General features: G+C 40.7%; 2 protein-coding genes across 5 annotated transcripts; one reads left to right on the top strand and one right to left on the bottom strand.

The window, feature by feature from the left end:
* The first annotated feature begins 358 nt into the window (after positions 1–358).
* On the top strand, positions 359–18,229 carry C7H2orf69 (chromosome 7 C2orf69 homolog). Of its 4 annotated transcripts, none has more exons than XR_008437852.1 (4): positions 359–664; positions 2,401–3,244; positions 12,423–12,657; positions 18,146–18,229. XR_008437852.1 is itself a non-coding variant. In XM_053982133.1 (3 exons), the coding sequence occupies exons 1-2, from the start codon at positions 359–361 to the stop codon at positions 3,238–3,240; spliced, it is 1,146 nt and encodes a 381-aa protein (XP_053838108.1). In that variant the 3' UTR covers positions 3,241–3,244; positions 12,423–12,822. The 4 variants fall into 4 exon arrangements, 2 of the variants coding, with proteins under 2 accessions (XP_053838108.1, XP_053838107.1); XR_008437851.1 differs by lacking the exon at positions 18,146–18,229 and adding an exon at positions 17,037–17,168; XM_053982133.1 differs by lacking the exon at positions 18,146–18,229 and having other exon boundaries at positions 12,423–12,822.
* On the bottom strand, positions 11,302–21,125 carry TYW5 (tRNA-yW synthesizing protein 5). The gene is made up of 8 exons (XM_053982135.1): positions 20,348–21,125; positions 19,308–19,462; positions 16,243–16,312; positions 15,302–15,346; positions 14,689–14,826; positions 13,979–14,066; positions 13,401–13,517; positions 11,302–11,689 (listed from the first exon to the last, which is right to left on the bottom strand). Exons 1-8 carry the CDS (start codon positions 20,432–20,434, stop codon positions 11,433–11,435), a joined length of 957 nt encoding a protein of 318 aa, XP_053838110.1. The 5' UTR covers positions 20,435–21,125; the 3' UTR covers positions 11,302–11,432.
* Between the last annotated feature and the right edge of the window lie 17 nt (positions 21,126–21,142).

Genomic DNA, 21,142 nt, shown 5'->3' on the forward strand with positions numbered 1-21,142 from the left:
TCCGTTTTGGAAATAAACGGCTCCACGTGGAGCGCTAGAGCCCTCCTAGTGCTGTAAGCTCTACAGCCACGCACTCCGCTGCCCCGTCCCGAGGCCGCTCGCGACCCGGCTCCCTCAGGATCCGCGGGCTCCGGCACGGCCCGAGGGCGGCGCGAGCGCACCCGCTCCCGCACGGCCCCGCGCGCTGCCCGCCGCCGCCCTTTGAACAGCCGCGTGACGTCATCGCGGGGCGGGCGCACGTGCGACGCCCCCTGCGGGGTCCCTCCCGAGGGGGCCGCGGGCGGGGCCGGGGGCGGTGCCGGGGCGGGCGGTGCGCAGGCGCGGCGCGCGGGCGGGCGGTGCGCGGAGCGGCGCTCCCATGAGCCGGCGCTGCCGCTCGGCCGCCGCCGCGCTGCTGCGGGGGCTCGCCGGCCCCGCCGCGCTGTGCCTGGGCAGCGCCATGAGCCTCTGCGGGGCGCCGGCCGCCTGCGCCGCGGGGCCTGCGGGCGGCGGCGGGGGGTTCTCCGCGGCGCGGCTGAGCCCGCCGTGGCTGCGGCTGCCCGAGGTGCCGGGCGCTGAGCCGCACCGCACCAACGAGCTGCTGCTGCTGCTGCCGCCGCCGGCCCCGCGCGGCCCGGCCCCGTCGCCGCAGCACCACGTCGTGTACTTCCCGGGGGACGTGCAGGTACGGAGCGCGGGTGCGGGCGGCCAGCGATGGGGCCCGGGCGGCGGAGCGGCCGCAGGGTGGGAGCGGGGAAGCGGCGCCGGAGGGAGGCGTCCCCGGAAGGGCTGTGCGGGTGGGCATTGCCCGGCTCCCGCCGCGGCCGTCGGAGCATCTCGCTGCCACGCACGGTCGGGCACAGGGAGCGGGAACGGGCCCTCCGGAAACCTCAGCTGGAGCAGTAGTGGAGGGGAGGGGAGGAGAGAAGAGTCGTCTTCACAGAATCACTTAGGTTGGGTATCATCGAGTCCAACCTATGACCAACACCACGACGTCAGCTAGACCCTGGCGCTGAGTGCCATGTCCAGTCTTTCCATCAACACCTCCAGGAACTCCACCACCTCCTGGGCAGTCCATTCCAATATCTAATCACCCTTTCTGTGAAGGGTACTTCCTAATGCCCAACCTAAACTTCCCCTGGCACAACCTAAAACTGTGTCCTCTTGTCACCTGGAAGAGGACACTGACCCCATCTGGCTACAGCTCCTTTCAGGGACTTAGAGGGAGCAATAAGGGCTCCCCCTGAGCCTCCTCTTCTCCAGGCTGAACACACCCAGCTCCCTCAGCTGCTCCTCACAGGACTTGTGCTCCAGCCCCTTCACCAGCTCCATTGCCCTTCTCTGGACTCACTCCAGCCCTATAGCGCTGCCTGAGGGTGACAGTGACAGGGATGGCAGTGTCTGAAAGCATGGCAGACAATGGAGACAAGACAACAGAGCCCTAAGGTGGCTGGTTGTTCTCCCCAGGCAGAGCACCATGCAGGTGTATGAACATCCCAGACACTGCCCTTTAGGAATTTGACAGGCTCTGACGCTTTCTCAGCCCGTCCTGAGAAGGCACTTGTGGTCTCTTGAGTTGGCAAGAAATTGCAGAGACTCTGAAGTGCTGTCCCCAAGCATGTGGTTGACCTGTCTAACATAACATGTTCTGGTAGCCTGCTTATCTCAATTGTCATTACTGCTTCTCAAAAGCAGGGGTAGTGCCTTCTTGTTCAAGGGAAAAGGCTTTTCCTTCTGTCAAGTAAAGATGCAGAATTTTGTGTGTTTTTATTTTAAGGATTGGGATGGCCTATGAAGACTTGTCTGATTGCCATTCTTGCATATGGCTTCATTATTCCTTAGTAAAATAAATGAACTAGTATTCTTTGCCATTAAGTTTTCAGACAGGAGGTTCATTCATGACTTGGGGGTTAATTTCTTTCCATCTATGCCCTCTATGGATGTGAATAAGGCAATAAAAATTGCTTACAGCTGAATGAGAGGGGCTATTTTTGTTTCTGTATAAAATCCAGAAAACTTGCTAAAGTTTTAAGTCTGTTTTTGTTTTGTAGTAAGATAATTGGTATTTCTGTAGATAGAGATAATACAGTAAAATTGTGTATTCTGTGTCATATTAAGTTGAATAATACTTTAATTTTCTTTTTGTGTGAAGTCAACAAAAATTATGAATATTTTCATGTGCTAACTTTATTGTATTGACCTTGGGGGTATTAAAAATATATGGTAAAAAATATTACAGTAAGCAAATCAAAATATACCAGTTTCTTTTATGTGTTTCTTGTTCTGCAAACTTAAAAAGTGGGAGCCTCTAATACATGGGGTTTTTTTTTTTAACAGTCCTTTCTTATAAATATGAATACATTGGAGCTGAATCTTTTCACAATGTAATAATGCATCTTTTCTATTTTTTTCATTTTTAAGAACTATCATGACATCATGTCTTGCCACCCAGAAAACTTTCAGTGGGAGCACTGGAGTTTTGAAAATGTTGCTACCATACTTGCTCGCCGGTTCCCCAGTAGCTTTATTTGGGTCATAAAGTGTTCTCGAATGCACCTGCACAAATTCAGTTGTTATGACAATTTTGTGACGAGTAACATGTTTGGAGCACCAGAGCACAGCACTGACTTTGGAGCTTTCAAGCATCTCCATGCTTTGCTGGTTAATGCATTCAGACTCTCTCAGAATATTCTGCTGTCCCAGAAAAGTGTGCATGGTGTCAGCAAGGATGCAAAAGTAGCTGCTTGTAAATCACAGCCACAGTCTGTTCCTACAACAAATGGCTGCTCAGCCAAAGAAAGGGAGAGAGATTGTGAATGCTCTAATAATTCTGCTGTGAACGTCATGGTACCGTCTGCTGTAGGTGCAGCATCGTTTACTTTGATTGGCTTCAGTAAAGGTTGTGTGGTTTTGAACCAGCTGCTTTATGAGCTGAAGGAAGCCAAAAAAGACAAGAATACAGATGCCTTCTTAAAAAACATAAAAGCAATTTACTGGCTGGATGGTGGTCACTCGGGAGGAAGCAACACTTGGGTTACTTACCCTGAAATGCTGAAAGAACTTGCAGAGACAGGAATTAAAGTTCATGCTCACGTTACACCGTACCAAGTGTTTGACACAATGAGGTCATGGATTGGGAGAGAGCATGAGAAATTTGTACAGATACTTGAAGAATTTGGTGTGGAAATAAATGATCAACTGCATTTTGCTGATGAAGTTCCCTCCTTAGACAACCATTTCAGAGTTCATGAAGTATTTTGAGACTGTATGTATATGAACAGTATATTCTTTGTAGAAGCACTTTTAACACTGTAAATGTTGTTATCTAGATTTTCAGCTTTGAGCAGATGCTTTCTAAACAGAATAGTAAATCAGTTCTGTGTTGCTAATAGATACTATATATAAATTTCTGTAGCTTAAAAAGGCTTATTGGGACCCCATAACTATAACAGATGTTGTTTTTTGATTCCTGGAAAAAAGTGTTATGAAGAACAATCCTATGCATGTTTTTTTGTTAAAAGTGAATGTTTATTCCTAAACTGTTGGCAGCATTTTTAGTCCTGGATGTCTAATATCATATACTGCATGTAATGGGACTTTAAAGTACTTGGGAATTTCAGATGTGTGGATACTTCAGCTGAGTGGCTTCCAGGGCTAAAACTATTGCTCTTTGTCAATAACAGATGTAAGGTTAGTTTTTTGGCTTAAGGAAATTGATTGTAAGAAGAATGTTAGTTATATATTTTGCAGAGACTTGTTTTATTAGGTAATAAAATCCTCCAGTTTTGTAACATCTCCTGTTTGAAACAAAAGTCACAAATACTCACCTTTGGAATAGTAGTGCCAATGCATTTCTCTTCCTTATGTGCGCCTTGCCATTTCTGTCACTCTAAAGTTTGATTAATTAATTGTGTAGTATCTGCTAGTGAACAGCCATTTCACCCGGGGGCTTGAAAATTTTGAAGTAGCTATGTTAATTAACAAGGAATGTTGATTAGAGTGCACCTTGTTCGTGTTTCAAGATACTTTGCTGTTGCTCTGCTAACTTCTGTAAGGACCAGCAGAAATTCCTTTATTATCACATGAAGAGGTGAAATTCCTACCTTGGGATGGCAAGGTTTTACTTGGTAATTGCTGCATTGATGTTGCTCTTAATCAAGCCATAAGCATATAATCTATTACAAGTTGCATTTAAAAAATTCAGACTATGTTGACTGTAGCTCTTTCAAAATGTCTCAGTTTTAAAATCTATTATTTCCTTTAAATGCACTGCAGTAGTTGCTTCTAGAGCCATCCAAAAATCTTTTTTTGGAGCCTAATTTTTCCTAGAGAAAAAAACCCTCTAAATAGAAAGCCAGCCAGATTTGATACAGAAGATGTAATCTGGTTCAGACACCAAACCTGAAGAGTTCTTAAGAAAGTAATACTGAAAGATGGACAATAATGGTATTAATGGAACTTTTCTACTGTTGCAAGTAACTTCCCATTTTGCTACAAAGCTTAGAATCATTCTTAAAGACAGCTGCAGTTATTACCAATGAACCAGTAACTCCAAATGGTTTTGGATTTCCTGGAAGTATAGGAATACAAAAGCAAGTTAGCAAAACACTGTGAAGATTACACAAACAATAGTGGCTAAGTTCTGAAAAAAGGCATTTTATTCAACTTTGGTTCTGTTTGATGGCTTAGTGACATCTCTGCCCTGCTTCTTGTTTCCTGTGACTCTTACACTGCAGAAAGGAAGTTTCTTCTGTTGGCATCATTAAAACTTACAAGGTTCTCTGTAGACAACTTTTGGCAGAAATTGTGCACATCAGTGATCACTGAATAAGTGTGTTGTACTCTCTAAGAAAATTTTCTTAACACTCAAAATATTAAGGGTGATAGAAAGGATTATGCATACAGTGTGCACCTTACAATTTGAAAGATAATTATATCACTAATAATTAGATTAATCTACCTAGTTCATCAAAAGAAATCTGTTTTAATTGATGGAGAAAAGTGCAACATGCAAACAAACTCTAAAGAACCTGAAATATAGTTCCATCTGCTTTTTTATTTTAGGCTGTTTCTTGGAGATTTTGTTCAATCCTATTTGATGATTACCATCTTAATAGGCTTATAACAACTTTTTTATGTGTTTCAAGGAACATTTTTTCCCCTTTAGGACCCTTGTGATAACATCTGCAGCATATGTGAGGAATTTTTTCTGTAAAGGAAATATGGGTCGCCTTTTAATAGAAAGCCTGCAGATGGCTTGAAATATATTTAACCATCCACTTAAAGAATAGTATTTTAAAAAGTAAACCAACAAAAACCCCAGAAATTTCTATTGCTTTTGGTCCCTCAGTTTCAGACTGACTAGGCTAAGTTGGGTGCACTAACACTTGCCCAATCCAATAACACTGCAGATCAGAGACCAATTTCTAAACAATTCTGTGCCTGCCAAAACATCAGAGCTACGTTGTTGCAAGCTTTTGGAAATGGCTATTAAAATATTGACATTGTCTTCAAAAGTTTCTGGATGGCTGTCCTGTTAAAATAATACTAACCTGTTTGATGGAGGCTGCCTACAATAACTGTTAAATAGGCTCAAGTGTTGCTGCATTACTTTGAAGAATAGGCACTTTGTTGTAAAACTAATCTTGTTATGAGACCTCGTGTTGTGGAGGGAAAACTGACTGGTTGTTTTTCATTCTTTAAACAGCTGTAGTACTCTGTTGGAATGTGCCTCTGTCATTCACTACAATGCATGCTAAAAATAAATTTTGCAAACTATGTAGAAAATAAACTATTTCTAATGAGTGAAACCACTTTGATGTGAGTATAAAACCATTAAACAAGGAATGTGCAGTTTTGTGGATTAAGCTTTATCAGGTGTTTGTGGAGACCTAGTTTAAAAAATCAGATTTATTTGATTACTTTTCTTCAAGGAGGCTTTGTATTTGTGTAGTCAGCAGCCATAATTTTAAAACAACTTACTGGATCTCACAAACAGGAAAGCTCGCATGAAGCAGCCAAGGGTGGGACATTTCTATGTTAGGATAAAATAGGTCATAGTGTGCATATGCCTGTTTTTCAACATTAACTGAAAAGTCAGTTTTTAATAAGCTTGTTAGGTGGTTCTCCTGCTTACAGTGATGTAGTTCTGACACTTCTGTTTTCTAATGGAGTGAGCAGCCTTACACAGTCCTTAGTACGACCTAGTAATGACTGGTGTTCTTGTGTTACATGCTTGTTTCTGGTACATTTTGGGACATGCTAACATGTACTAAACTGTGACTCCTAAATTCTTTTAAAGCAAGGCTTGATTCTATGAAATTGTCCAGATGACTGGAATGATTTTATTTTGTGTGAATCTAAAATGCTAAAAAGTTTGGTAAACTTCTTCCCATCTGGGACTGATTCAGTCACATCTCTGCAAACGCTGATGCATTAATCAGTGTTGGCCCCTAATTTTGGAAGATGATAAAGGGTTCCATCCTTAACATGCGGCTGAAAGGAGCAATTTTTTCTGTCCTCCCATTGATAAAATCTTGCTGCCTCCCTGCACAAGTACTTTTATGGTAAGCTGTTCTATCTCTCTAAACAAACATCACTGCTGATAGAGATCAGTAACAGTAGTGCTATATATTTAAACAGTCATAGAAATTATTTTAAATAAGACTGCTAAGTCAGTTCAGGAGTTAGGCTGTTACAACTGTGGATATGCAGAGATAAACATGATTGTGCATGAGCATGCACTCAGATTTTCCCTGGAGAAAACAGGAGCTGTAACAGTTACTTCATCTCTGCACATAACCAATATTTGTTGTCTTGTAGAGGCTGACGTTTGAAGCACTGAGGTTAATTGTATTCATTTACCTTGAATGCTTATTTTAAATTACATGGGGTCTTATGAGTTAAAACAAGAAAGAATTTATTAACAATGAAAATTTTGGGATGTGTGTGCTCTGTTGTGAGTGACATTTTTGGGTACATCCCAGCCTAGCAGAATCCACAAACATGTGTTGGGTGCCCTTGTGCAATACAAAAGCAAAGGCAGGTGTCTCAAGACTGCAATCCATAAGAGACAGCCTCTTTAAATCACCTTCAAAGTTACTTCACAATCTTTTAAAATCTTATATTGAAATCTCATTTCATTTTTTTAAGGATGGTAGATTAAATAAAAAATGTTTACTTCTAATGATCATAACCTGATGAAAATTTAGACACATTTGAATATTGCAGATGGAGAACCTAAGACCAAAGCTGGCTTTCTGTTGGTGTTGTTGATCTCTTAACTCTGTTCAGAGGCAGGGTGACTGTTTTTAACTGGAATAAAGTAACATGAAGTCATTAAGCCAGTAAGGCAAGATCATATAACACCTATGTGCCAGACATACTGTTCCTGCCTAACTTCATTCTATCGGTATTAGCAGCATAATTCACTCCTCCTGCTGACAAAAAAAAACCACTTGCACCGGATTAGCTGTTCCACATCACCGTGGAAACCATGGAAGACTGATTCAGGCAGTCATTTTGAATATAGTGTAGTGTGGGATATAAGGTAGTGATGGATTAGGGCTTGATTACATGTTTCCAAGTGCCCCAAGAAGTGTCAAATTCTACTTAAGCAAATGACCAGAAAAGCAACTGGTAATAAAAAAGGGAAACACAAATTATCTGGTTTTAATTCATGCGTATAAACACCTTACGTACTTGAAAAGGAACGGAATGCCATTACTTCAAGGTTCAGAACAAGTTTTCTTTGTTTCAGTAGGCTCTCAAAAGACCACTTTCAGTCATGATTGCTAGTTTCTTTTGTTAAACTTGGCACTCCAGAGCTGAGTTGTTTCTAAAGAAAGCACTGCTGCAAGACATAAAAACCAGTCAAGAGACAGAGCAGTGCTGAAGGGCAGGACAAAGCTCTTCTCCCACACCAGAGTTTACGCTCTGAGCAATACTCCTTAGCCTGGGTATCAGACAAAGCTGTTGCATGCCTTACAGAGCATGTGCTTAGCTCTTCTTTCCCATTCTCCCATCACGGGCAATACATTAGGGTTTTGTGGTGGAAGTTTAAAGCAATTCATGTCCTGCTTGACAGCTGAAGTATAAATGTTTTCACAGCAGAAATTGTCCACTGCTATGATCTGTGTTATTACTGCAAGCAACAGCTTCTGAGCATTCTTGTATGAACATGGCACTGCACGTGGAGCTGCATGTTTGACATGGTTGAGCAGTTCTTTTAATGGCTTCAATCTGCAACAAGGAACAGACCTGAACAGTTGGAAACAGTCATCTGCTCTTGTTGCTCTCAGGAATCACCACTTAGGCGAGATTGTTGCTCCCAGAAATTCCTACATTCAGAGCTCAGAATCTATCCCTACTGTAGAGTCTAACCCAAAGTAAAATAGGTAATGTACAGCTTTACTGCAAACTTGGGTAACTACGTAAATGTCAAACTTCATCTGACCTTCAAATAACACCAGAATCTTTGCTTATTCAGTGATACCAACTTAGAGAATCCCTTGTAAAAGCTACTGTCTCAGAATGTATACCTTCGACACCTGTATCATTTGCAGGAAGATACCAGGTTTGGGAAGATACATTTTGGTGAGAGGAAGAAAGAGTCAAGGGTATACAGGAATTTCTCTGAAGATGTGAAGTAATGCATATTGGGATCACATCATATGTAATATCACCTCTACTGTGGTAAAATCATTCTCATCTTAGTCAAGTCAGTCTTGTGAAACCAACAGTGTGAATGAGACAAATAGTTTCATCCTGCATATTTTAAAAAAAATTACAGATGTATTTCTGATCCTTTGTAATTAAGTCAAACTCTTTCCCATTAGGCATTTAACTTGACACTTTACCTAGACCCTGTGTAGCTACTGGAGAGGAACATGTTCTAAGTACATAAAATTCTAAGCACAAACACAACAGGCAGATTTTTAACGATATGTTTAATTTTTTGACAAGAAAAATATTTTGACATAAATTTTTTCATTTGAATGTTTCCACAGCAAGCACATTTTAAAAAAATGAAACCTGAAATAATTTGTCATTCTTTATATTTCATATGGCTAAGAATAAATAATTCTTTCCAGGTGTTGACTTGCAATGAATTTCCATTTTAAATGCCTCAGTCACCAAATTTTTAGAGTAATTCAAGGTTTGAGGTAAGCCAAGTTTAAACTTCTGATTTCAGACATTGTCTTTATGTAACTGTCAACTCATCTTTCAGTCCTGGGCAGTCTGCATTACCCAACTCCTACAAATACACTGTTTGAAGTGGCTGCTTCGAATGCTTAAGATGGTCAGTGTTTATTTTTCTAATACCTGTTAACACAACTTCATCTGTTTTATTGTGGCAGGATCTCTAACAGACAAACGTCCATAAAATGTCAGTGGCTCTAATTCTTTGTGTGATTTCAGTCATGGATTTCTAAGTGTGTCTACCTGTAATCTCTCACTGTGTTATCTGAAAGTTACTTCGTTAATGCTTTCACCATTCATTCATCACTTTATTGCCTGTTTCACACCATGGTGCACAGTGGTTACAAAGCACTAAGTAACTTTTTTTTTAAACACAGTAACTTCCAGATTTTTATCCCTAGTCAGATTATACTCAAATTAAGAAAATACAGTTTTAAATGCTTGTATTCTTCTTTTATAGCATTTCAGAACAACAGTTTTAGAGAAGTTACTAAATAAATTGAAGAAACTCTTTCAAAGTGAAATAAAGGCTTCATTTTAAAGTTGGCAGCATGAAGATAAAATTTACACTTGAGTGTTGAGGGAACCTGAGAATACCAATCTGACACCTCCCTTTTGTGAATGGAGACCCAAGGAATGGCAGGAGACATCAGCACAGTAATTCTCTGTACCAGTATCTTGAGAAGCTGCTGGCAGTTATAGTGATGGCTGTGCAGGCACAATGCTGGAACACAGCTTTGTTGAGCCCTGCAGGCTCTCTGAACCTCTCAATTCAGTCCTAACACACAAAGAATATGCTCTGTTCACCTCTGCAATTCAGACTGGGCCCTTGACATTACCAGTCCAACAAAGCCAAGAGGTTACCCCAGCCTAACAAGCAGAGAGATTCTGTCTCAGCAGTATGCACAAGCAATCCTTGTTCCTTTCTGAACAAAAATTTTGGGAGACCTATTTGTGATCCCAAATTTAAATTCTACCCTCAGAACGTACAATGATGCCCGTCAGAATCGCTTGGCTGGTTCCATTCATGCTTATTCATTGAGATGGCTGGGTGCCCATTCACTTGGTACCAGACTATTTTCACTGTGTTGAACTGCCAAGAAGAACAGGTTTAGAAGAATAATCTGCACAGTGTTCAAGCTCCTGCTCTTCGGAAGAAAGCTTTTTTTCCATCACTTTTTTAACACTACACATTTATTTTGTCTAAGAGTTTTTGACAAGTTACAATTCTCAAAAAACATTGCTAGAAGTAACAGAGTGACCTAAGTCAGATAAATGCTGCATTCCCCAAACAGCACAAGTAATAACATCAGAGGCATTTCAAAGAGACAATGCCTAGCCTATCCTTTTTGTCAGATCCTCACCTTTATTTCACAGGGCTTTTGTGAGCACCACAATCTGCTGAAAAAGTAACCTTCTTCAATGCCTAAACAACAGGCTCCATCCCAAAAGGTGCTATGCAAACTCCCTTTCATATGGTAACAAAACAGCCTCAACAGGTTCTGTGTCTACTCCACAACTGAACTCCACTGCAGATAACAGGATTGTATCTGAATGGATTTGTGGGCACATTAGTGCCAAGTGTTTAACAGCTGCAGGAACAGCAATGCTGTCTGACTGCACTGGGGCAGTGACAAAGATATTCCCCCCAGTAACACATTACTGAGTTAGGAAATGGGTAAATCATTTACATTGCACTCAAGCTGCTGCACAATTCTAAGTGTAATCTGGCATAGTTAGTTTTTGCTTTTTTTTCCCATTCCCACTCTGCCTCACTACAAGGGGGAGAAGAAACTCCCTACACTAATTGCCAGGTTATCACTTAAGAAGAAACCATGACCATTACAGCTACCACCAATGGCTTGCTTGGACCTCCTCAGAAACTGCTATGGCTTTCCTAAAATTTAATGAGGTTGCATTCACAAAGACTTCTAAGCATATATGCTGTCAGCCCACATACCAAAACTTTTGTTCAGAAAAATTTAAGTAGAACATTCCAAAAAAGTACAGTTATAAGTGGAGGCACTGCAAATATCTGTCTTATTCTAGAAAAGAGACCATCTCCAGATCAAGCAGACTGTGACCTCACTGCACATGAAAAACTACAAGAGGAACTTTGTTATAGATGAATGTTTATTGACAGTTTTTATTGGTCTCACAGAAAGTGTATGTGTAAGTACAGATGAACAGTTTCCATACTAACATACAATTTTCTACTTGCAAGGGACCTTGCTGAATTGCAGTGTGTTACTTTATCCATAATCATTCCTATAGGCCTTTTCTTGGATACGTAACACCATTCTCCGAGCATAAAAATCCCTATATTCCTCAGGTAGTTCTTCAAGTGTTTTCAAGGCTCTGTCCAAGATCTGTATAGCTCTAGAGGCTGCCATGGGATCTTTATTTCCATAAGTGTCAGTCTTATCATAAGACTCAGCAGGAAGGTGCTTCCAAAAGACATTCAGTGCCACTCCAAATTCCTCAGAAATTACATTATGGAACCATAAAGCTGTAGAAAGAACGGTGTCTAAAATAAAAATTACTGTCCAAAACTTCCATGTGACTCCAAGCAAGTATCAGAATTGCCCAAACTAAATCTAGTTGAGGAAAGCCTCAACTACTGTATTTTTGTTTATTTATAAATATCCATATGAATGTATTGCATTGTATCACATTTAAGAAGTTTTTCAAGACATTTATGCTGATCCGTAACTTCTCATAAAAGTAACAATTGCTGAAGTGTAGAGGTACTCAAATGTAAGCAAAGGATAAGCATGTGTAGGGTGAACGAAAGACACCTTCCCTTGCTCTCCTCCACTCTAAATGCAGGTATCTATTTTCACTTAGTCCCTAACCTTGCACATACTGCCCAGGCATTAATGTAAACCACCAGCATCAGCCAGGCCACTCAGGCAAAGTCACTAATCCTCTCATAATGAAGGCATTAGGTTTTTCAGCTGAATCATCATGACTGTGGTAAGGAACCCAAGACATCTTTGTTTCATTGAGTACATTTAAAGAATCAGTTTAATATGGTATATTTAGGATATTTGAATTTTAAGTTAAAAGTCTGAATGCTGTGTTCATTTTATCTTATGTGCCTGTAGGTGCTGAAGACATAGAAAAGTTTATTCTGAGAAATCAACATGAAGTTTCTTACAGATTAGGAAGAGGGGCTGCTTCTACCTTCTTCATAATAACCACACACATTCCTCAGAAAAATCTTTTTTTTTTTTTTCCAGTGATATGCACTGCAGATTCTGACAAAGCTCCATTCCCTGGACTCAAAAATCCCTATACTCCCCAGTCAGTCTTAAGAGAGCTGAGTGTGTCTCAAGTTTGATTCTGCTCACCCACTGACAAAGACAAACAAGTATCTGGATTTATCAGCAGAAAACAGGGATGCTGACATCAGTAGCAGTGTGACATAAAACTATCTAACTGTGACCAAAAGTTTATGTAGGAAGAAACATAAAGGTAAGTTCAAAATTAAGTAACAAGTCAAAGGCTAAGAAACTATTATAAAATAACTTCCTAAAAACCTATTACCTTCTTGTTTACTGACCTGTTTATATTGCCCAGATAATGTAAAAGTGACAGGATAAGTAGTATCTGCTGCAAGCTCACAATGAGTTAAAATAAAATCAGTAACAAGGAGGAGTAGTTCAATAGGATTAATTCAAATGCCTTCCCTGACTACCAGAATATGTCATGTCAGCCCAGGAAGCAGCTTTCTGCTTGTGCAGAAAAATTACTGGGACTTGTGTTTCCATTCCCCAAAGATGATTATTAGTCTTTAGAAGGTCCAATAACTCTACCATCCATAATTATCATCAGACCTCATATGTGCCTCACAGTACTTAAGTGTCAGAGCTACAGAAGAACAGAAACAGTATTTCACTCAAATTCTGTCACTAAAAAACTCAGGTCACTGAAGCCATTTCAGAAGATAAATTTATAGTATCAATTTACTAAGGCACAAAATCAGGAACATAGAGTGTACACTTGAGGGAAAGCAAGATTTGTAGGTAGATATAATAATACTGTTTCTCAGGTTAATTGTACAGTTGGAAGAAGTAAACTAGTTATGCCAACATCTTTCAATGCTCCTACTTATAACAGAGAAATGCTTTAGTAATCTCTTACCATCTCCAGAAAACATAAGTTAGAAACAAGACTGTTTAATACCATGCCATTGTCAGGAACTATTTACTACTTACCTGGAATAAATAACACATCTCCTGCTTCCAAAACACATTGATAGCGCTTGGCTTTCACAAAAAGGGGATATTTCTCCATGTCTGGGTTATCCACATCCAGCACCTCAGATTTAGTACCTAGGAAAATTTCAATGAATAAATATTCCCACTCTTCCAGTAGTAACAAAGCATTTTCATATTGCTGGAGATGGCAGTTCTTGAATCAAATTTCGTGCTGGTTTATTTCTCAAAACCAGGATAACCTGATGGCACCCCTCATTTACTGAAGAGATGTTCTCCTGTTGTCTGTATTTGTTCTGTAACTGCAACCTTATTAACACGAAAAACCACTTTTCCTGACATCTAAAAACCATTTTGAACCCAGACAGAACATTTTACTCCTTCAGGTGTTGAAAATAATCAGGCAAAACTGCTCTTTTCCTTAGCTTTGACTAAAGCACATAGAATCAGAGTTAAAGGAACAAATTACTTCTTTTATACCAAGTAATCTGTTAGTGATTATTTTCTACAGTGCAACACTTTTGAGCTGAAAAGCTAAGATCACCAAACTCTGATCTAGATACCTGTGACATGCATACCTGATAAATATAAATATGGTGCATCTCGAGGACTGTACAAAACAACTCGTTTTCTCCCTGTGACTTGGATCAAGAAGTTGTCCATTACCTGGGATAAGCATAGTAATAGAGATGTCAGCCAAAAGTTGATTGAATTAATATATAGACTTCAATTGATCTGATTATTAGCTTAAAAAGAGAGTATTAATAAAACCTTCACATGTTAAGAATTAACTTATGAATAAATTTATTCAGAACTCACTGCACAGTGTTAGAAGAGAACCTTATTTGGAATCTATTGCATTGCAGCCAGAAACCACTACAATCGTTGCACAGTTGACAGTGTATTGTACAACTAGAATTTATCCTAATCTGACCATTAGAGTGAAAAAAAAAAAAAAAAAAGGAAAGCAATGTTGAAGACAAAAATGTTTAAAGTTACCGTGTTTCGGTTTTTCAACTGAAACTCAAAATAGTTTAAAAAAGGGAAACAAAATAAAACATCCTTTAATCTTACAAATCTGGAATTAGACATAAACCCAGTTAAGATATTACACCTAAGTAATGCAACATTTAAAAGTCACAGTACTGCTGAATGTGGTTCATTTTACTATTTCAAAATATGTGAAGTTTGTTATTATTCTCTAATTTTTGACAGGGATTTGCACTTTATTCTCTCAACTCTGTAATACCATCTGCAACATTTTATGCTAAACCCATGTATTACCTACATCATAATGTGTCCACAACTGTAATCCAGCTGAGCTGATGCGGAAGACACTAGAGAAAAACTGTTCCTTCTCAAAATACTCTGGAATACGAACATCTTCTGCTAAAATAGGAAACTGCTTCCTGATATCTGCAATATCCTGAAACAGAAAGGGCATAACTCTTAGAGAACCCTCTATGCACATTGAAATGGGGGAGCAATTCACAATCATTTCCAATCATATGAAACAGGGTTAGAACTTCAGCATTGGCAAACACCTGAAATCAGCAATGCTTTTGAACATTGACTTGCCAAATGCCATTAATAAGAACAGCCAGAGAGCTGCTCTTAACCATGACTGCTAGGAATCACACTGCAGGAGCAAGAGATCAGCATAAATCCTTTTATATTAGTTTACAACAAAAGCTAAAAAAAAGGGAGTTTAGCAACTCTTCAGTGATCAGCTCAGCTCCCAAGCAACAGCAACTATTTTAGACACATTGAAGTACTCTGACCTAAATCCAGTCAGATTGACACACCATGTGACCCTAAGTAAGTTGTATGACAACAGGCTTTAAAAAATGTTTCTAACCTGCAACCTTACAATATTAGAACTGTAATCTCCAGTAACTTACCTTCCTAACATCGTCACCCACTGATCGCAAATAGTACTTTTCATCCTGAAGAGAACACAAAATGAGAATTGTTTGGGTTTTTTTGGTAAGAATTACCAAAACACTTAAACAAAGAGCTTGTATTTTCTCATTTATCTAACACAGAATTTCATTAAAATATGGCATAAATAAAGGGCATCTACAAATTCAGCTACTTTGTTATACTGCAATTTACTGATCCCTGCAGCTCATCTTGAGAAAAGGGAAAAATAAGTTAACTGAAAGGAAAAGAGTAAAATGTGGCGAGATTGGTCAACTGCTTCAGCATTGCTGTTACTGAACAGACTCAAAGCAAATGCAGGTTATAATTTAAGTTCTTCAGTACATTAATGCAGAAAACTATTTTTATTGGCTTCAAAACTTACAGCATTCTATGCAGCATAAAAGGTAAAAAGCATGTCTACATTGAAAACTATTTGCTTCCCAATCACAGTTATCTGAAAAATCCCTAGCCTGAACTATATGAACTATATGTAGAGATAACCACACATTTGCTACTCACAAATTATGTTACAATATATCTGGATTTGTATATTGATAGTCATCAAATTCTAAAATAAATGTCATTCTTCATGACATTTTCTTGCAAAACACACAAATGATATGATTATTATTCTAAAGCAAGGTTTGATTTCTAAATTTCATATTGGAATTTTTGCTCATGTAAGCAGTTTTTGTTAAGAGACACAAAATGACTGAAGTTAACCACACTGTACACATACAAAAAAACTTCTGAGAAGAATTACTTCTCATATTTTTTCCTTTGGCATCAACCCACAAGAAAGTTAAATCAAAGATCAAGTTTTTTACTGAAGTAAGACTCAAAATTACAATTCATCACTTTTCTCTCCATATACCATCAAAATAACCAGCAGAAGAAACTGTGACACTAAGGAAATTACCTCAGTAAGAAAGTACTCCTTGTGCTTGACTTCAGCTGCTCTTCGTACAAATGCATCAAAAGGCAGAGTTCTGAAATATAAATATTTGAATTTATACCATGAATCAGTGTAACAACACACGGTCTAAATTCTAGATTTATAATAATCTCCCTTAATATCAAGTACAATGGAAGATGCAATAGGCTGCTCTCTTATTTTTTTAAATTAACATGATGACCAATCAGTGTTTGCAGATGTTTGAAGAGTTCTCCCAAGACAGAAATCCTACACTTGGAAACTTCTCTGCTTTGGTGAATTGTTCCAAACAGAATCCTCTAGCAGCTGAGGCTGGAAGCACCTCTGAAGCTCCTCCAGTCCAAGCCCCTTGCCAAGAGCGGGGTTCACTACAGCAGTTGGCACAGGACAGCATCCAGTTCAGTTTCGTGGATCTCCGAGGATGGAGACTCCATAGTCTGTCTAGGCAACCTGTTCTATTTGTTCCATTGTTTGACTAACCTCACTGTACAACAGTGTGTGTCTTTGTGTGTTAAAGGGGTTAACAGAATTTCCAGTATTTCAGCTTGTGCCCACTGTCTCTTGTCCTGTCACCATGGACCACAGAGAATCCGGCTCCATCGACTGTTCATGCACTTTGTTAAGATCCCCTCTTGAGCTTAGGAGTTCTGAATGGTCTGACTCACAGAACAAAACATTTTTCACAGTCAAATTAAGACTCAAACTGTGGCAATACTTGCTTAATTGTTTAAGTGTGTCATTTTTAGACTTGTTTACTGTACATTTTTATAAATTTGCAGAAAAGCTCAGCATCAAGAAAACTCCAACAGGGAAGATGCACATGTTTGTATCTATGCATTTTCTGCTATGAATTTGTGCAGGAACACAGATAACTACCTTCATTTGTGTATCTATAAAATTTATTTCAGTTATATGGATTTTTTAAAGAAAATATATGCTTTCTCAGCTCCTCAAAATACAGGAATCTTGATATTTCAAGTGTTTCTTTGCAGTTTTCCTTAAATTTACTAAACACAACTTCAGAAGATTCAAGAAGAATCACTGGGCATTAGAGCTGGTCCCTCTGAAGTCAGTAAGAGTGTTACATATTTATCTACATAATGGGAGCTTTTCATACAGATTACAGATTCTGGTATCAGTTGATAGCTGCATGGTAAGCCAAGCACAATCAGCAACAGGACATGTATTCATTATTATGAATTCAATGTTACATTAATGCAGCTCACCATCTCATACTAAGTGTCACTGGATAATGAACTATTGCATGTAAACATCACATTTCAGAGCAACCACCAAGTACCCAGGGTTAAGAAGAAACCATTCTCAAGCAAAAGTTTTCTTGATCCTGTTATCCTTTTTACTAGAATGTGAACCTGCATCTGATAATACTTAAACCAATTCTCTAAACATTTTAGGCTTGTTTGGAATAGGCAAATACAAAATCCACTGAAGTCAATGGAAAACCAAACAAAACCCAGTGCTCCGACTTCAGCCAAACTGTTCTATCATGTCCACTTACGTTTGCTGCTGAAGAAAGTGAGAGCACAGCTCTACTACAGCTTAAACTGATGCATTCTGGTGCTACCACAGCTCTGCCCTTGCTATCTGCTCTAATCACCCCATCTCCCCCCTTATAGTAGCACTGGCACTTATCTGACCTCTCCATGAACCTGCTTACAAAGCTAGAACAGCAGAAAACCATTCAGATTTCTGCAGCACGTCACAACCTGGCTGGATGAGTTCCAGAACCAACACAAAAACAGGGGTAGGAGCATGCAACTTACAACAGAACTGCAGAACTACTGATGTTCATTAGTTTAAACTAATGGAACTGCATGTTAAGTCCTCAGAGTTTCTATTCTTTTGTTTCTACTTATTGTACCTTCAGATTAGAATGAGGGGCTTGCTGTGGAAAAGGTCAAAGCTTCCTGGATTTCAAGTGAAGCATGTGGAAGTCCTGACACCTGCTATAATGAAACACCATCAGAGCATCCAGAGAGTCCATTTGGCTGTCTACAAACCTGCTCAAACTAAGACTCCAGAACAACTGTATGTGAACTCACAGCAAGAGATCCTAAAAAAACCCCAAAATAGAGCAGGGAAAATGAAGTGTAGAGATAAGGCAAAGTTATTCAAGTACACCCTCATTTCAGAGATTCAATAGTTCACTATGCAGGGAGCAGAACGCATCATGATTGTAATTTGTGTTTATCCCCTGAACAACAGGCTCCACTCAAGAGACTTGTGGCTTGTTTACACATACAGCATATGCTCCCACCTGCTTAGAAGTTTAAGAGACTGAACACATCCTGTTCCCACCTGGGGAAAACAAAGGACTGCTAAAATAAAGGCATTCACCCTTGAAGAGGGTAAATTTACACAATAACTGAGATTAGATGAACTCTGAAGAAATGTGCTGGCAGTTACATAAGAGAAGCTCCAGAGGACATCAAGGTTTTTTGTGGTCCACATCAAGATTAAAGAGCTGGTGAAATGTGTGGTATCCAGTGGTTTGAACATTCTGAAAGCTGCACATGCTAACTTTGAAAGGAACTTGGTTTTCACTAGTTACACCCTTTCTGGAATGGAATACCTTGGCTGGCACACACACCAGCATTCAAAGGCGATCAGGCACACAGTGAGTCAGAAACTGTCACTATTCAGTAACTGAGAATGCACCATGTAACTACAACAAAATACCAGGTCATCACGTGTAGATATCAAAGGTGTTTTGGTTTGTTTTCAATTAACAGCTGCAAGTGCCAGGCTCAAATTTCCTGCAAGAGTGCTCTGACAAAATACCTTTACAACACTTCTTCATGACATCATTTTTAAGGTGCTGTTTGGCCCACCATCTCACCTTCGTTGTATTTATTCAGGGTGTAGAATTAACAGAAGAGAGAGAAATCTAGGACAACCCTTTGATACATAATGTCATGTTTTCACAAACTATCTTCCTTTTGCCACCCTCAGCATGGAACAGATGCACTGTATGTCTGTAAGTTACAAGCACATGCCTATAAAACACAAGAGGCCTTGGAGTGAAGTACCTATACACAAAGTTCTTACTGAGGAAATCCATCTGTGGCACTGCAGAAACATGAATCTTTACTTCTTTAGATCCTTCAGCTTGGCTCAAGTAATCTATTGTCCATTTGGTGGTGCAAGTGCCCAGTTCCAGTCCTGTCAGCACTACTGGCTTTCTCTAAGGAACAACAACAAAAAAAAAATTCAGTGGTGAATGAACACAGCATCCAACAGAAAAAAAAAAAAACAGAATTAATTTTTCAAATTACATCCAAGCAAACAAGCCAGTTGAATGCCAGGACCCACTACACAAGGTCACAACTAATCTGTTCACAAGCAATGCAAATCAAATTCTGAATGTTGAAACAAAATGCAGCAAATTATGGAACTGTTTCTCTATTAACTACGTGTTCTTTCCTAGTTGGGTAAGGAAGGATATGGAGAGGCAAAGACAATTATAGCCCACACTTTGTGCTGGGGCCATTTAGGAATCCCAGCAGATGAAGGAATAAATTTAATCTTTCTAGTCAAGGCTTAGCACAAAACATGTAAAAGCCCACACAGTTAAGGTTCAGCCTGTGAGCTGTGGTGATGTTGTTATGTTCTCATGAGAGAAAGAAGCTCTTTTTATCTGTATCAAGATTCCTTGCTGCTAACAACCACGAACAGGTTTGATCAAGCCTGCACACAAAATGCAGAAAGATATTTTGCTTTTAATTGGGACCTCGGAGGGTGAGGGAAATAAAACAAGAGATGACAAAGCAACAAAACTAACGATCACACTTTTTAACCACTGCCGAACGAAATGGACTCTTACAGAGATCACCTGTCAGAACTTGCCAGCAGCTCAGACAGGACCTGCCTATAGAAGCTCCTTGCTCCTAAACTCCCGTTCCCCTCAATAGATCAGGGCACCTTTCCAGGAACACACAAACACAAACCCTGAGGTTGGCCTGCCCCAGCTGTGCCCGCTGAGGAGGGGTCCCCGGACACCTCCTGCCTTGCCCTGTGTCGCTATGGAGCCCCACCCGCTCCGGCGGGTGCCGGGCAGAGCGCCCCGTACCCGCGGGTAGATGTCCCGCAGGAAGCGCTCCCGCGTCACCCCGTCCAGCCGCTCCACGGCCACCGCCCGCCGCTCCCGCCGCTCCATGGCCGCCGGCACCGCGTCCGCCCCGCCGCTTCCCCCGGAAAGAAGAGCCCGCGCAGGAGCGTTCCTGCCTCGCCCTCTGGGCAAGGGCCGGGAGCCCGCGGATCGCGGAATTGTCAGGGGCAGAAGGAATCTCTGGAGAGCATTGAGTCCAATCCCTGCCACGGCAGAGTCACCTGCAGCAGGTGACACAGGAACATGACCAGGTGGGGTTTGAATGTCTCCAGAGAGGGAGATTCCATGAGTTCCCTGAGCAGCCTGTTCCAGTGCTCTGCCACCCTCAATGTAAGTAAGTCCTTTCTCAAGCTGAGGTGGAACTTATTATCTTTTAGTTTATGGCCATTACTCTTCATTCTGTCACTGAGCACCACTGAGAAGTGTCTGGCACCATCCTCTTGGCATCCGCCTTTGAGGTATTTCTATGCATTCATGAGATCCCTTCACAGTCTCCTCCAGACTGAACAGGCCCAGCTCCCGCAGTCTCTCCTCATGAAGAGAGATGCTCCGGGCCCGTCATCATCTTTGTGGCATCCGCGGGACTCTCCCCAGTAGCTCCTTATTTCTCTTGTACTGGGAAGCCCAGAACTGGACACCGTACCCCAGAGGCGGCTCTGCCAGGGCCAGCGGAGGGGACGCCGCCCCGCTCCGGCGGTGACCGGGGCTCGAGTCCCCTGACCCGGCGGGCTCAGCCGTGTTTCCGGGGAGCGGCAG

The sequence above is a fragment of the Vidua macroura genome, chromosome 7 (genome assembly GCF_024509145.1).
Source record: "Vidua macroura isolate BioBank_ID:100142 chromosome 7, ASM2450914v1, whole genome shotgun sequence".
In the NCBI taxonomy this organism is placed as follows: domain Eukaryota; kingdom Metazoa; phylum Chordata; class Aves; order Passeriformes; family Viduidae; genus Vidua; species Vidua macroura.

Coding starts and splice junctions, on each gene's coding strand:
- C7H2orf69 (XM_053982133.1), top strand. CDS start 359: ATGAGCCGGCGCTGCCGCTCGGCCGCCGCCGCGCTGCTGCGGGGGCTC. Junction 665..2,400: donor ACTTCCCGGGGGACGTGCAG/GTACGGAGCGCG, acceptor TTCATTTTTAAG/AACTATCATGACATCATGTC.
- TYW5 (XM_053982135.1), bottom strand. CDS start 20,434: ATGGAGCGGCGGGAGCGGCGGGCGGTGGCCGTGGAGCGGCTGGACGGG. Junction 19,463..20,347: donor TGCGGGACATCTACCCGCGG/GTACGGGGCGCT, acceptor GTTGTTCCTTAG/AGAAAGCCAGTAGTGCTGAC. Junction 13,518..13,978: donor ACCATATTTATATTTATCAG/GTATGCATGTCA, acceptor AAATTTTCCTAG/GTACTAAATCTGAGGTGCTG.